This window comes from Battus philenor, unplaced genomic scaffold, assembly GCF_028537555.1.
Source record: "Battus philenor isolate CCGP_79_NKW_IND1 unplaced genomic scaffold, ilBatPhil1.0.hap1 SCAF_6, whole genome shotgun sequence".
NCBI classification, from domain to species: Eukaryota; Metazoa; Arthropoda; class Insecta; order Lepidoptera; family Papilionidae; genus Battus; species Battus philenor.
Window position 1 is genome coordinate 6,429,637 of NW_027181726.1, and position 13,975 is coordinate 6,443,611.

The 13,975-nt window shown below is 30.2% G+C and overlaps 1 protein-coding gene across 3 annotated transcripts in view; it reads left to right on the top strand.

The window, feature by feature from the left end:
• Positions 1-10,364: 10,364 nt before the first annotated feature.
• LOC137930324 (plasma membrane ascorbate-dependent reductase CYBRD1-like) overlaps positions 10,365-13,975 on the top strand; it is a 47,471-nt gene continuing 43,860 nt past the window's right edge. For 2 of the 3 annotated variants that reach the window (XM_068773554.1, XM_068773553.1), the window contains exon 1: positions 10,365-10,760. In XM_068773554.1, the coding sequence (XP_068629655.1) occupies positions 10,606-10,760 (155 nt within the window). In that variant the 5' untranslated portion in view covers positions 10,365-10,605. Of the gene's footprint in view, positions 10,761-12,180; positions 12,407-13,975 lie in introns of those variants that run through there. The other variant, XM_068773558.1, reaches the window with a different exon arrangement.

The window sequence follows — 13,975 nt, forward strand, 5'->3', positions numbered from 1 at the left end:
TCATTACTTTAGTACTTTTAGCGAGTAATATTTTACTTATAGCTCTGTAACTCTATTAAGTGAAGCATAAAATTTTCGTAAAGATGGCGGTTTAAATTTTAATCGAAAAATAAAATTAAAAGTCTATGTCTCTACTGTACGAAGCCTCATTAATCATTATTATTGATGTTTAATTGCGTTTCGACCGACGCCGTTTTCTATTCGTAATAAATAACAAATCACATATTTTACTTAGTGACTGTTTCATATAAAATTACATAATAATTTATTTATGTACTGATTCTGTGATATGTTTATAAACTTATGTAAACTAAGAACTTTTTGTTTTTCTGAAAGAATCAATTTCATAAAGTAGTCTTTTGTGTTATGGTTTTTTGTATTATTAATTACAGTATTAACATTTTTAGTATCTGGAATATTTGCTTTAAAAAAAAGTATTTTTAAATTGCTGATAATATGAAGCTTCCCGAAGAAGTTCAAAACATTTCCGTAAATCATACATATCAAGTGTTTTTTTTTTAATCTTGACAGTTTTACAGCGTCAACGTACTCTGAGTTTTTCGTTGTGAGCACTTTATCGTTTCAGTCGTAGACACCCACTGCAAAGCACAGGACTCTCCTACACATATCGCTTTTTGGTATTATGGTAGGCAGAGGACACTGCTGCCTCTGCAAACTTATGGTGAGCGGTGTCATAATAATTAATGCATAAATTGTGAAGTATAAAATTATATCCCAGGAATCGAACCCGCGATCTACAATCGCAAGTCTCAGTCCTCTACCGCTGGGCTACAACTGCTTGACAATGAAAACCTAAGTATACGGAATTAAAACCGTAGTAACCAACTAGTGATCTATTGGACGGAATAAGTTCTAATCAGGCGTTTGAATGCACAGATTTATTTTAAGTTAAGTGATATCATTGTAGAGGATATAAAACTTAAGTTATATCCTTTTTATTATCAAATTAAATTGATACTAGATTCCATCAAATTGGCCACTTTTTAAATTATAATCTTGGTGCACCCAAGTGAGCACTGTGATTGTTTCAAAGTGGAAAACAGAATGAAAACAGAATGTGGATTGTTCGTGACGTATCATGATAGCATCCATTGTTTTAAGTGATATATTTTATAAAGAAAATAGCTTATATTTTTAATTTTATACACTTTTATTGTTGTTGTTTCATGTTTTTAATACGATTTCTATAGCTTTTGTCAATGTTTATTTAGTGATGTAATTTGAAATCAGTTTTTCATTTCACAAATGTCTGACAAAATCTATAAACGCTACAATTTAATAAAGCTTAATAAAAGGTAAAATTTAAAAAAAAATAATTCATCAACTTTTTAACGATCTTCCATTGTCGTGTCAGATTGCCCATGTGGCCAATTTGGCAGATGTCCAACTTACTTGCTTAAAGATCTTGCTATGTTACCCCTTAATAAAAATGAATATCCGTGTCCTGTCGACCATGTATATATGAGAGCATTTTGTTTTCTTAAAAAGATTATATGTTCATACAAGTTGTAAAAAAAATTATACTGAAGACGTCAGTTCCCTCTGTCTATAACTGCTGAAGGATTTATATCAGTCAAGAGCGACCATCAGATCATTTCTGCAACGACCTCCCTTAGTTACTATATTACTACTATAAAATTTGGTTTAGTAGGGAGAGGCGTCTCTGATTAGTGAAGCTGAACGCTAATGTAATGCGGCCTCCTTAAAGCTGTCACGCGGGTCTTCAGCCCCGAGCACTTTGCTTGGCCTCTCTTTGAATCAATGGAATGCTGACAATTTACATCTTAAAGCTATATAACATAATCATTTATAACACATAGATAACATTGGCTACGATCAACATTAACTATTTCATGCAAATACACGATTGTGAAATATATGTCACGTCCGATTACGTCAAAGAGCAAGCAATCAGATGCGAGTGTACATCTTTATCTTTTTAGCAGATGTGCTTATTATGTCATAGAGTTCATTGTGCGGTGCAGTAGTCTGCGACGGTTCTAACAAAGGCCTTGATGTAATAAAGCGAGAACAGAGCGGCTGCTTTTATTAAATAAACCTAACTTTATTAAATTTGTACCCGTCTAATGTTTAAAGGCGCATAAATATTTTCACGGACTCAATACGCGTTAGTTGAAGTCATGCTATATGTTATAACACCAGGTTATGTATTATATATATATTTGATATATAGCTTGGAATGTACATAGTCGTGAAATCCAATTGTGTTTTTAAAAGAAGACTTTTTTCATTGAGCGAAATGAAATGCTGGTTACTATATTTTTGTATGATTATTGCTCTAATTCTGAAATATTTTCTCATCGTAATTTCAACTGTTCTCTGCGGGACATAAGCTTATCTCGTAGACTTACAACAGGACTGTTTTGTAATCGGTCTACATCAGTGTCTTCTAACGACATCAAGAAAGTTAGCCCTTCTGTGAGGACATTCGGCGCTGCGCTTGCCAGCCTATGGTCACTGCAGAGTCTTAAGGCTCCTGTGCCCTTATTCTGCGCGCTATATGACCTGCCTACTGCCACTTCAACTTGCCTATCCAGGTCTTGGCAAAGCCTTCCCCTACATATTTCCAATAAAACCTGTAGGAAGTTGCTTGTATCCGGTGTTTTTCGATAACCTTAACAAAGTAGTCTGCTACCCTGTACGTCGTTCATCTATGTATATATATATATATATATATATATATATGTATATATAATATTAATAATGTGCAATAATGAAAAATAATAATATATAAATGATTATATACAAAAATCTCTTAAAGCCGCCATAACAAGTGAAAAGTGACAGATGTAAATTTGACCTAGTTTTATATTTCGAAAAATAGTATTTTTGCCTATTACTTACTTCGACTTCGTACTGGTATACATAAAAATTAGAATAAATGAGGCGAATAAAAACAAATGCATTTAGTAAATCAGTTTACTACTTTATAGTTTGCCGAGTTAACTTGTTACTCAAACTTTAACAGTTAAGCCTTTATAAAAAAAAAATATGCGAAGTGACTCGCAACTCAATGTTAAATTCAATAAGTTGGTTTCTTGTTACAAAGGACGAAGGAACTCGATAACTTTGTATCGGGTAAAAACTTTGCTGTTCGCTTCAGTTACTTTGCTAACCTTTGCGAGGATTGACAAAGATTAAAATTATTTTTTTAATAAATTTTGCCTACATTAATTAAGTCCGACCGTGAAGTTTTCTTTTTGATTTACTGGATTTTGCTTTCAAGTTTTAGAAGCATATTGATGACCGTAAAGTAGATTTGAACACCTACATTTTTGCCAAAATGCTTAATCATCATTATTTCAGTCGTAGGACATCCCAGCTGAATCTATGTACAGTACAAGTCCACTTTTAGATCCATTTCCACTATGCCTTTCACATAAATTTCGGAGGAACTGTTTGTAAAAAATATGTACGTAATGAGCTCATGCCAACCTTATCCAGAACCTTATAAAAATATTCAAAATTTTGATATAATAAAAAAAATATATAAAGGCAGCTACTTAAAACTTTAAAAAAGGTTCGCATTAGAAATGGATATTTAAATTATCAAATTTGTTCGTTTATACAAAAAAAAATATTAACGCAATTCGTTTTTGTTGAACTATATTTTTTTCTATAAATTAGTGAAAAAATATATAAAACTAAATTAAAACAATTAAGATATGATGTTGTAGATATGTTATTTCCATAAGAACAGAGTTACACAGCGTGAATTACGTAGAAGTAACATTTTTAATTAATGAGCAGTGTTTAAAATTACATTACCGAAGTAAGTAATTTTCACAGCTTTTTAATTTTAATTAGAATAACAGTTATGTACATAATCACACAATTTTATTATATATATATTTACTTCACAATTGACAACTTTTACAATATGTGCTCTTTTGTAATTTTTTTGTTTTGTTATTTTGTATATATTCGTTTCTACTTTGTCTCTTTTGATATGTCATACAGATTTATAGGACTGTTTAAACAAAAAACGATGATATGACGACGAGATAAAACGGATCTTTTTGCAGACGTAGTACAATTAAAAACTATTTGTAATTAAAAAACAGGACTTAATTGAGTCGGTGTTTTCGTTGTATTTCTTACTCTTGTTTTCCAAACACCATAGTTTTATTAAAGTTGTTCAATATAAAACGAAATAATTATCGATAGATAGAAAAAGAAAACAACTATAATGTACTGTTTTATTTTTACACTTGAACTATATACGTATTATGCGGGATCTACATATATATTACAATAAACATCGCAGCTCGTTAAAGATCGCCCCATCTTCCCACTGGCTAACTAGAGAGTCCCTGCCCCCGTTTGTCGACCGTCCTCGAGGTCTCGTTCAGCGCCCCACACGACGCCCTCGACACGTTTGAGTGTTGCAAGCGTTTGGGTAACAAATGATACGTTTATCAATAAACTGTCACTTATTTTTAATTATTTTCGCCGATTATTTACAGTTAACAACAGTAAAATAACTATTTAATGAATAACCTTTACGATGACACAATTCTGAAATAAAAAAAATCGTTATTTAAAGTTTGTGATTACCAATGCGGTGCTATGCAGGATGTTGAAAAATAAAATTGCGATGCTTTGACAACTATATATGGTATTACTTATTATTAAATAAACCCACGATTTATACCAAGACATTAATCAAAATACTATTAACTCACATAATTTTTTTATAAATTATTTACTTGTAATGACACAACCTCATTTTAAAGTGTAATATAAAAAAATAAATCTTTTTTTCATTCAATATCTCAAATGTCATCAACTATGATGCATTGTAATGCACACACAAAAGTTATAAACACATTAAACATGGATTATTATAAATTTAAATAAATATTATAAATTTGTAAACAGATTGTCGATCTATAGCATCGGAGTGATGAACGTATAAGTAGCATTGTTTAGTTAATAAATAAAACATACAATTATTATATGTATGTTTTATTTATTAACTATGTAACTATGTATTATATGTAATATATCATATAAATAACAATGCAATTGAAATACATTACGTGTTTGTATATTTAATATTAATTTATTGATTATTTTCGGAAAACACCGCTAGGTTAAATAATAGTAAGAGAACTTAAGAAGGATGGTTATTTAAAAATTTCAGAAATATAAAAAATAATACATTGTTATTCTCTCGGTACCATAAAAATATACAATGCTGTTAACTATATGTTTTTTAAATATCCGGTCAACGTTGACTCGTTTTTTTGAAAATAGAATGAAGAGTTTACTAATGATAAAGGTAAAAATATGAATATGAAGCTTGTTTTTCTGTGCAGCATGACGAGAGGAAGTTGAATGAGGATAGACAGAAGTGTCGAGAGAGACGCATCCGCTCTCAGTGCCTGGAACTCGTATCGTAACATTATCTCTATTAGAACAAAAACTACGATACATTGTATGATAGTATTTTAATAAATTAAGTTATATTACATTAGTTTTAACAAAAACATTTTAACAGCCGATTAACACATTTATTTTTAGCTTTCGTTAATTGTTTTCTATTTTCGTTTTCCTTAATGTTGAAAGTTAAATAATGTTTTTACATAAATAATTACTTTTCCCTTAGTCGGGCGCAATCGTAATCAAACCCAACCTAGACTAAATTACCCAAATTTGGTTGCACTATTTACTCACCGAAAGCAATTGTAAACAGCGGTTATTAAAAAAAAATTAAATTACTACTGTTAAAACATTTTTATCTGTAACAGTAAAAAATGAAAACCTAAAATAATTTATAATACGAGTATAAGTCAATGGTAAATTTAATAAAGAAGTGAGATTAAAAAAAATTTTTAAAATAATGTAATAAATACTATTTTTTAATTTTGATTATTGGCTATAATTTTTCGTCGAATTTTCATACAAAATCAGTTTACAGAATTATGTATAATTCTATTGTTAAAACACATTTTGGTGTACTTGATTAAGTAAATGATTAACCAATGTTATGCAATATCGCCGATTTCAAATAAAATAAATCTCTTTATTAGTGATATTTCTTTTATACAATTGCTATAATTATATTATCGTTATTCACTTATGTTTCAGTACTAAAATACATGCTACGCACTAGATATTTCTATATTTTTTGCAATTTAGAATAGCTCTCTGGGTCGGTCTAAAGCCAAAAGCCTGCTACATTCCCATTGTATTTTTCCTCCGCTATTTTATGATCTCCGTTTTGTTTCCGTTTTATAAAAGCTTTTCATTTTTGTACGACGTGATGACCCCTTGACCTTCTTTTTGTTTACGAATCAAGTCTTTTCTGACATATTAGTTTTTTTTTTATTTAAGACATCTAGTATCCATGTGAGCGATAGAATGGTACTACGACTAGAGATCGTATATTTGTTGCCAGAAAAATAAGGAAAGCGTTTTCAATAAGTAGTTATTTTCGGAGTGCTATGTGGGATCAATCATTGTTTTTTTATGCAAAAGTCTTACCATTATAGACAAGCTTTTCATCTTTAAGTATATTTTTGGTACACATCTAACTCTATGACCAATGGTGTTAACAATGATGACTTATGGCACTGAAAGAGCTCTTTAGCAAACTCATTGTCGCACAACAAACTATAGAGACATTTATACGTGATCGAAACTTAATCAATCAGGAGACCCGTGGATTAATAAAAGTAACTGATATAACCCGGCGAATATGCAAGTTTAAATGGTTGGTTAGTTAGTTGGAAGTTGAAATGCAAGTAACAAATCATAAAGTTCGTAAAAACTTTTGCAACCTTGATGAGGTAGTTGGAGAACCTCGGAAGACAGTGATGCCCTATGGCTAAATGATATGAGTATGGTATCCAATGTCTCTATACAATAGAGTTATTTGCGCCTAAAACATCATCGCAATTACTTACTATTTATGAAAAAAAAACTTACAAGTACATATATGAAATCTTTCACAGTTAAGCGTGATGCACCCAACATAGTGCATTTACACAAATTATTAAATAATAAATGACTGCTCCACCTTGTTGTCAAAATTTGGTATAAGTGTACCTCCACGACCCTCCTAAACTTCGCCCTATGCACCAGTCCGTCCTTATCGCACCAAAGTGGAAAGACACACTTCCCTTATCTGTTAGCCCTTTACAACCATCTGTATATTAAATTTATTTTAATATACAGACGTTCCAAACATTTACAATCATCCATTATCTTCATTCAAATAAACCTTTCAGAAAATATTGATCTTCCGTAACAACACAATAATAATTAAAAATAAGAAATAATTGACATGTTTATTTTATTTTGATTTGGTAATTTGGTAAATAGTAATATTGCGGAATACATTTTCATTTTTATTTAATCTTTTTTTTAAAAAGATTCAACCACAGTTGAAACTTTTTTGAAAAGCATGTTGTAGTTTGCAAATAGACCAGCATTTTTTACGACTAATAAAATAAAAAAGTGAACTCGTGCAAAAATAAGCTGTAACGTACATTTAACACAAAAAAAAAACTGGTAACATGTATAAGCGACTTATCAACTAAACTAGACTAAACATAAAAAAACACACTAGAGCTCAATGAGCTTAGATTAAACCTAGTTTTGCTTACTCACGTAAATGCTTTAATAAATTCACTCTCGTCCCGTAGTGAGTACGTAATTCGAAGCAATATCAGCGTAACGAACTTTCCTTGCCTCTTTTTACTTTCATTTGCCGTAACTAAGTGCTCTTTGCTACTCCGGCCAGGTAAATACGCTATCCAATTTACATACATAACTCATTTTTATTAATGCGAAGGCTTTGCTTAACTAAGTGGAGATGTTGTATTTCTAAAACCTTTTTTATAGTTATCACAATATTACAGTAAAATACAGGAACTTTTAGAGCATTTTACAGTGTTTTTAAATAGCTCATAGGTTCCTAGATTTTTTCCTCATGGACCAATTTTAAAAAAGTGGCTAGTTCCAATGAACCGCCTATAAATTTACTATATTCCAAAAACTTCACAAAATGTGAAAATTAGATCTAAGGAAATTTACGTTTTGGCTGAGTCCTAACCACGAATTGATAATATTAAAAAAATGACTATTGATTGGTTAATTCCTCAATTCATTGTGCTGAGAGTTTATGTCTAAAATATAAAATATGGCGATTCAAAAAACTGGTTATCCAATTTTACTCAGTCGCTGAGCTTATAAAGTGTTATCTGCCTACATTGATAGGTGAAGTCAAGCTAACATTTTAGTTCTTCACTATCAAAAGCAGATAAATTTTCTTGGATAGCCGCTTATGAATTGTGTACCTCCATTTTTCACGACAAAGTAGACTCTCGTCGAATCTCTCGTGGATCTCTGGGAGTCCACTTGGATCACTTTGATTTAGCTTATGTCAGGCGGTCAATGGTAGTACCGTAAATATTGTAAAATTAAAAATGGACAAATATGGTATGAAATTCACATGTCTTGAAATTATAGTTCAGGCTTTACTTATACTGTTTTTTTATTGATCAGTGGTAACCCAGCAGTAGAAGACTGAGACTGGCGATCACAGGTCGCAGGTTTGATTCCCGGGATGCAGTCTTTTATATAATCACAGATCGCAAACAAGTTTCAGGAGTATGGGCAGGAGCGTCCTCTCTGTACCATGATACCATACAGCAATCGCCAACCCACCCGTTTATGGGCACAAAGGATGACAATATTGTTTTAATAAGTTAAGAAAGGATGTGTTTATGCTTGTTATTAGTTTTTGTGACTATATAAGTAATTGTTATTACAACACTTTCTATAGTTTAATGCCCGCTGGTCTATTTTTTCTTATTAACCAAATCAATCCCATGTTTGTCTGAAAGAAATCGCGAATGGCAGTTTAAATTTATATTTATTGCCACATTTGATTTTTGAATATCCTGTAGAAGTAAAGTAAATAAATCAATTAAAAATTAATTTGTGATTATTATAACAAATTACATTGCAGAAGTTGGTTGCTAAAACAAAAGTAGGAAATAGTCCTGCCACGGGTGATTTATTTATGTTAGCTACGAGTCTCGTATTAAAGGAATACAGTAGGGAATTGGGAATGCAGTTAAAATTCTCTAGGGAACATGCGAGGTCGAATTGATGTCTGGAATTTATATGAGAGCATTCGTACTATGCTCGTATTATTTCGTGTTCTATCTTCTTGTTTATAATTTTGTGTATACGCTAATCGTGTAGCAATTGTTTTCACAGGATTATATAAAATATGTCAATAAATTTGTTTAATTCATTATTCTATTTCAGTTTAAATTCATGTATTCGATTCTTTTGTGTATATTACGCGATTTAAGTTGATGAGGAAAAAAATTTTCTATCCATTTTTGAGTATTAATTTTTTTAATCAGATGAAAACCCTGCTAATTTCGATTATAATTCATAATTAACATTACTTCAGTCGTACGACATCCGATACTGGACATTTCAATGTAAGATAATACCTTGTCTCAATTATTTCTTTAAGATTTCAGTAAACTAGTAAAAGTTGATAATATATTACGTCTTACATTTAATGTATTTATCAAATGCAACACAAAAATTGAAACACTTAAACGAAATAGAATAGCTGAAATTATTTTAAACACACCGTTCATACACAGCTATCCTTTCTGATGTGAATTTAATATAAATGCGTTAAATTAATAGAGGAAGCAAGGCGTTGTGCTTCCGTGGTTATTGGCCGATTTATATAGTTGTGTTGCATCGTAGATTATTTAGATCTGCATTAATAACAAATTTAAGCTATTTCCGTTTGTAATAGTTCGCTATAGATTTTTTTATTAATACATTTCTTCCATCTTCTTATTCACTGACAAAAAAGCAGTCTTAGGAACATAGAGAGAAAAAGCGGAAGTGTCACAATAGCTGCGAATAATAAATATCAAACGATCTATGGCCATGATCACTCTGTCTGAAGTGTAGAACTAATAAGATTTTCCTGTTTACTTATTTTGAATCTTTTGTCAAGTTTGGCATTATTTATGATGGTATCTTTAGATTTTGAGCAAGTACATTAAAAATAAAAGTATTTTAAATGGCTGGACACTTTTTTTCAAATGATAATCGTATTCCAATTATTACATTTTAAAATTGTATTGTAATTAAATATTATCCTGCCTCCATCACAGATTTAAAGGTAAAAATACCTTCACACTATTTCATTGTTGAAGGCCTCTTAAAAGATGGAGTCGTAATTTACGAATAACTATACTATATTACATAAATATATAATTATGAACTTGCACTTTTAAAAGTTTATTGATTAGTCTTATAATCGCTTTTAGGTCCAGAAGTTTCTTAATTGATACAGTTGGATGTCGCTTTATTAAGAAAAGTTTAACGTGCTGTGTCGCTAAAACTTTCGGATTAATTCTGAACTCTTAAGTGTTTGAGAATTTCACTAAGCCAAGTATCTGTACCGTGTTTTGAAATACGCTATTTCTCCGTCGGCTCGTACCCCGGTTAAAGCCGGTGTTTATCGAAGTCAACAAAGCAAGCAAAGTGTCTCCTATAAAGTTGTCAGCGATGGATAGCAATTCAGTGTCACCGATGCCGGAGTTGGCCCCCATCGCGGAGTTCGACAAGTCTCCACCTTCGCCTCCTAACGAAGAAGTGCCAATGGACGACTTGCCGCCGCCACCGGCAACCATTTCTCAATCGGAAGTGAAGAAAATTAAAGTGTGAGTATTTATTATATTTACTTTATATTTAACACTTTATTTAATTAAGGTATCATATTACTTAATCACACTTTTGTATTGGTAGTATTAACTAAGTAGGCAGTCTGGTACACGTCAAATAAAGTGCTGCAGAGCGTTTTCTGTGTGACAGTATCCAGTTGAGGGTGTACATGAATTTAAATAAAATATTGGAATTTTATTCAAATTTAAATTTTTTAAAAATAAAATTTGATGGATTACAATTCTTATTGATTTCAAGTGTAGTTTATCACCTGTATTATGATAAGTTTCTCAAAAAAAGCGAAGTAAACTCAACGTGACTTCGTTTTTTTTTAAAGTATAATTTTTAATTACAAATTTATATTAACATTGAAATATCTTGGAAGCGAAGACATCAATTTTTAGGTGAAGTATCTTCTAAAAAGTCACTTATAGTTAATTTAGCATACTATTTTAAATCTAGTAATAGTTACTTTCTGAACATTATATTATTAAAGGCGGAAATACATTGCCCGTACATAGATTTACTAACTCAATGAAGCTGAACTTTAGGTATATATTATTAAAAGGGGAATCCACATGAGCGATCAATATTACTATCTTCACTTTTCTTGCAGCGTACTCACGTTGCACTGCTGGTATAGTTAGCTCTCTTTAATTTTGTCTCGAAAGTTGAGAATTGTTGTTAAGGTGATGTTTTTACATTGTTACAGCAATATAAGAGGCATACTCGACTCAGCTAAAGCACAATAAGAAAGTTTATGGAAGTAATAATTATAGTTATTTACGACCTTGTATAGTTAACATTAATAAGGGATTTGACACACTCTCTGGATGGTTAATTATTTGCAATTTTCTGTATTTTCAATTATGACCGGTTGTCTTAATTATTGCTAATAGAAAAAAAAATTATTAATTCCTCGAGGTAATGTTTTTAAATTAAAATAATTAACCACAAGTAATAATTTTTTTATTTATTATTTTCAGTGGAAGATCGGGGTTAATTACAGAAACGGCGCTGTCTGCTACATTAGTTAATCAGTAATTGTAAATGTTAGATACATAGGCCATTGTTTCAGATATGTGTTAAATAATAGACTTTGCTTCCAAAGTGCTGCCATCTATTGGCGATTAAACTTCTATTTATTGAACACAATCTGATATTGCCACCAAGTTTAAGCTTCTGCCTACAGATGGCGTTATTAGCTTTAACTCTTGCGCAATGATTTATTTAACGTTTTTGACATAAAGACCACATAGTTTCTATGTAATTTAAAAACCCATTACATTCTATACTAAAGATGTTATCGTAATTAGAGTGACTGCGTCCTACTATTTTCTTATCTCGCTCTATCAGATTGATTTATTAGTATATGGTCTCTGTCTGGCCTAAACTATTAGTAAGGTCGAAGTAGGGCGCGCACATACCTCGTCCGGATCGAGTATAGATCTCGGAGAGTGGTGATACGAACGTCGCGTTAAAACATGCTCATGTGATCAATTGCCGCCAAAATTCATACATTCAAACTTGTATTAAAAGTAATTGTGTGTGATTTGTGGATTTTTTCCATTAACTAATTTGTAAATAGTGTTTTACGTTTTGTACTGAGGCATATTTTAAAAATGGCACGGGGGAAGAATCAAAAGTATGTTTTTTTCATTATCTATATTTTAAGTAAATTATGTTATCAAATTAATTACAAAAATATTTTTAAATTAATTTTTATGTCTATTGACTATTTTATAAAACACTGATAATTCTCTGATCCAAAAAATTACTATTAATTAAAGAAATAATAGTTTTTATTTCTTTTAAGTTAATAACATTTTAAAACATTAAATTTTAAAAACTAATTACGTAAACATTTTTATGGTTATACATTATAATATTATCAACCAAAAACACTACACTAGAAAGCAGGAAGAGATTAATTGCCTTCTGTATAGTTTCTAATTTGCCTTTAATGATATAACACATCCTCTGCTGTTATGTTTAATTCAATATGAATACTTTTTTCTTGAATTTGAATTTTACGATTTCCGCTATTAACAGTAGGAGGAAAATAAAGTAGATAATGAATTTTGTGAAAGTTCAAATAATTTACTTAAATAGTATGTTAGTGCATTATTAGCAATGTTATACGAATTATTTCCATATTTAAGGAAATCGTAGCCGGTACACGATTATTGTTAAATAAAAAATGTACTTAAAATCAAGGCGTGTTTTAGTGCGTTGTCATATACAGCCCGCTAGAGGTGGTAGAACGTAGATTTAATTCTTAACATTATAAATCTCATTTAACATTTTAAATAAATCATAATAAAGATTAAATTTGATAACTTTCTGCTTGAAAATCTCAATGCACCTTTTTAAAATTGGATTAAGAACGCTTTATCGTTAAAAAGTACTCCTTCAGACAAGCGTCAATGGGAGATGTGATTAAAAGTGGTTAGTAGCTTAAACCACGCTTTCTAAGTGACTTTTTAAAAAATTCTTCACGTAATTTTATTGCTTTACTTTAATCGTGCTGTTTTCGCCTCACAAAATAATATTTATCGTCTATCTAGTTTATTTTGGTTAAAGATGTACCATGTAAAAAAGAATAATTATAAGAATATATTATTATAAATAAATGTTACAAATTTGTCACTTTTACTAATTGATTAAATTTTTATAGCCTATATCAACTATCTATAAAAAAAATTGCCAAAAAAGAAAATAAAACGCGGTCATCATATTGAAGTACCTCTAGTGACTAGTAATTGATAATTATCGCTAATTGTCGCATTAATTAACAATGTTAAATGACAATCGCGTTAGAATTTTAAACCGAATTGTTTTTAATGTATGAAATTCGTGTAATAAATTGTCCCATATTTTGTCCCTTTGTAACACTATAAAATATTATTTTACTGTGACTTTAAACTATTAAATAAAGCAAAATTAGTACATTTGAATTAGAATTGTTAATCGGAAAAAATAAACGAAAGTTTGTTCCTAAAATTAATTACAAATTTGATATTGTTTTATAAATCCTGAAAATAAAGTTTAATGTTTGTTACGTATTTTACGTGTTTATTTGTAGTTCCTGAGAAGTATATGAATCAAGTAATCAATTAATTTGATAAAAATTTACTCTTTAAACATATTTTTCACTCACATAAAGAATGTTAAGTATATAATTACATTATAATTTTAAATCTATTAATAGAAT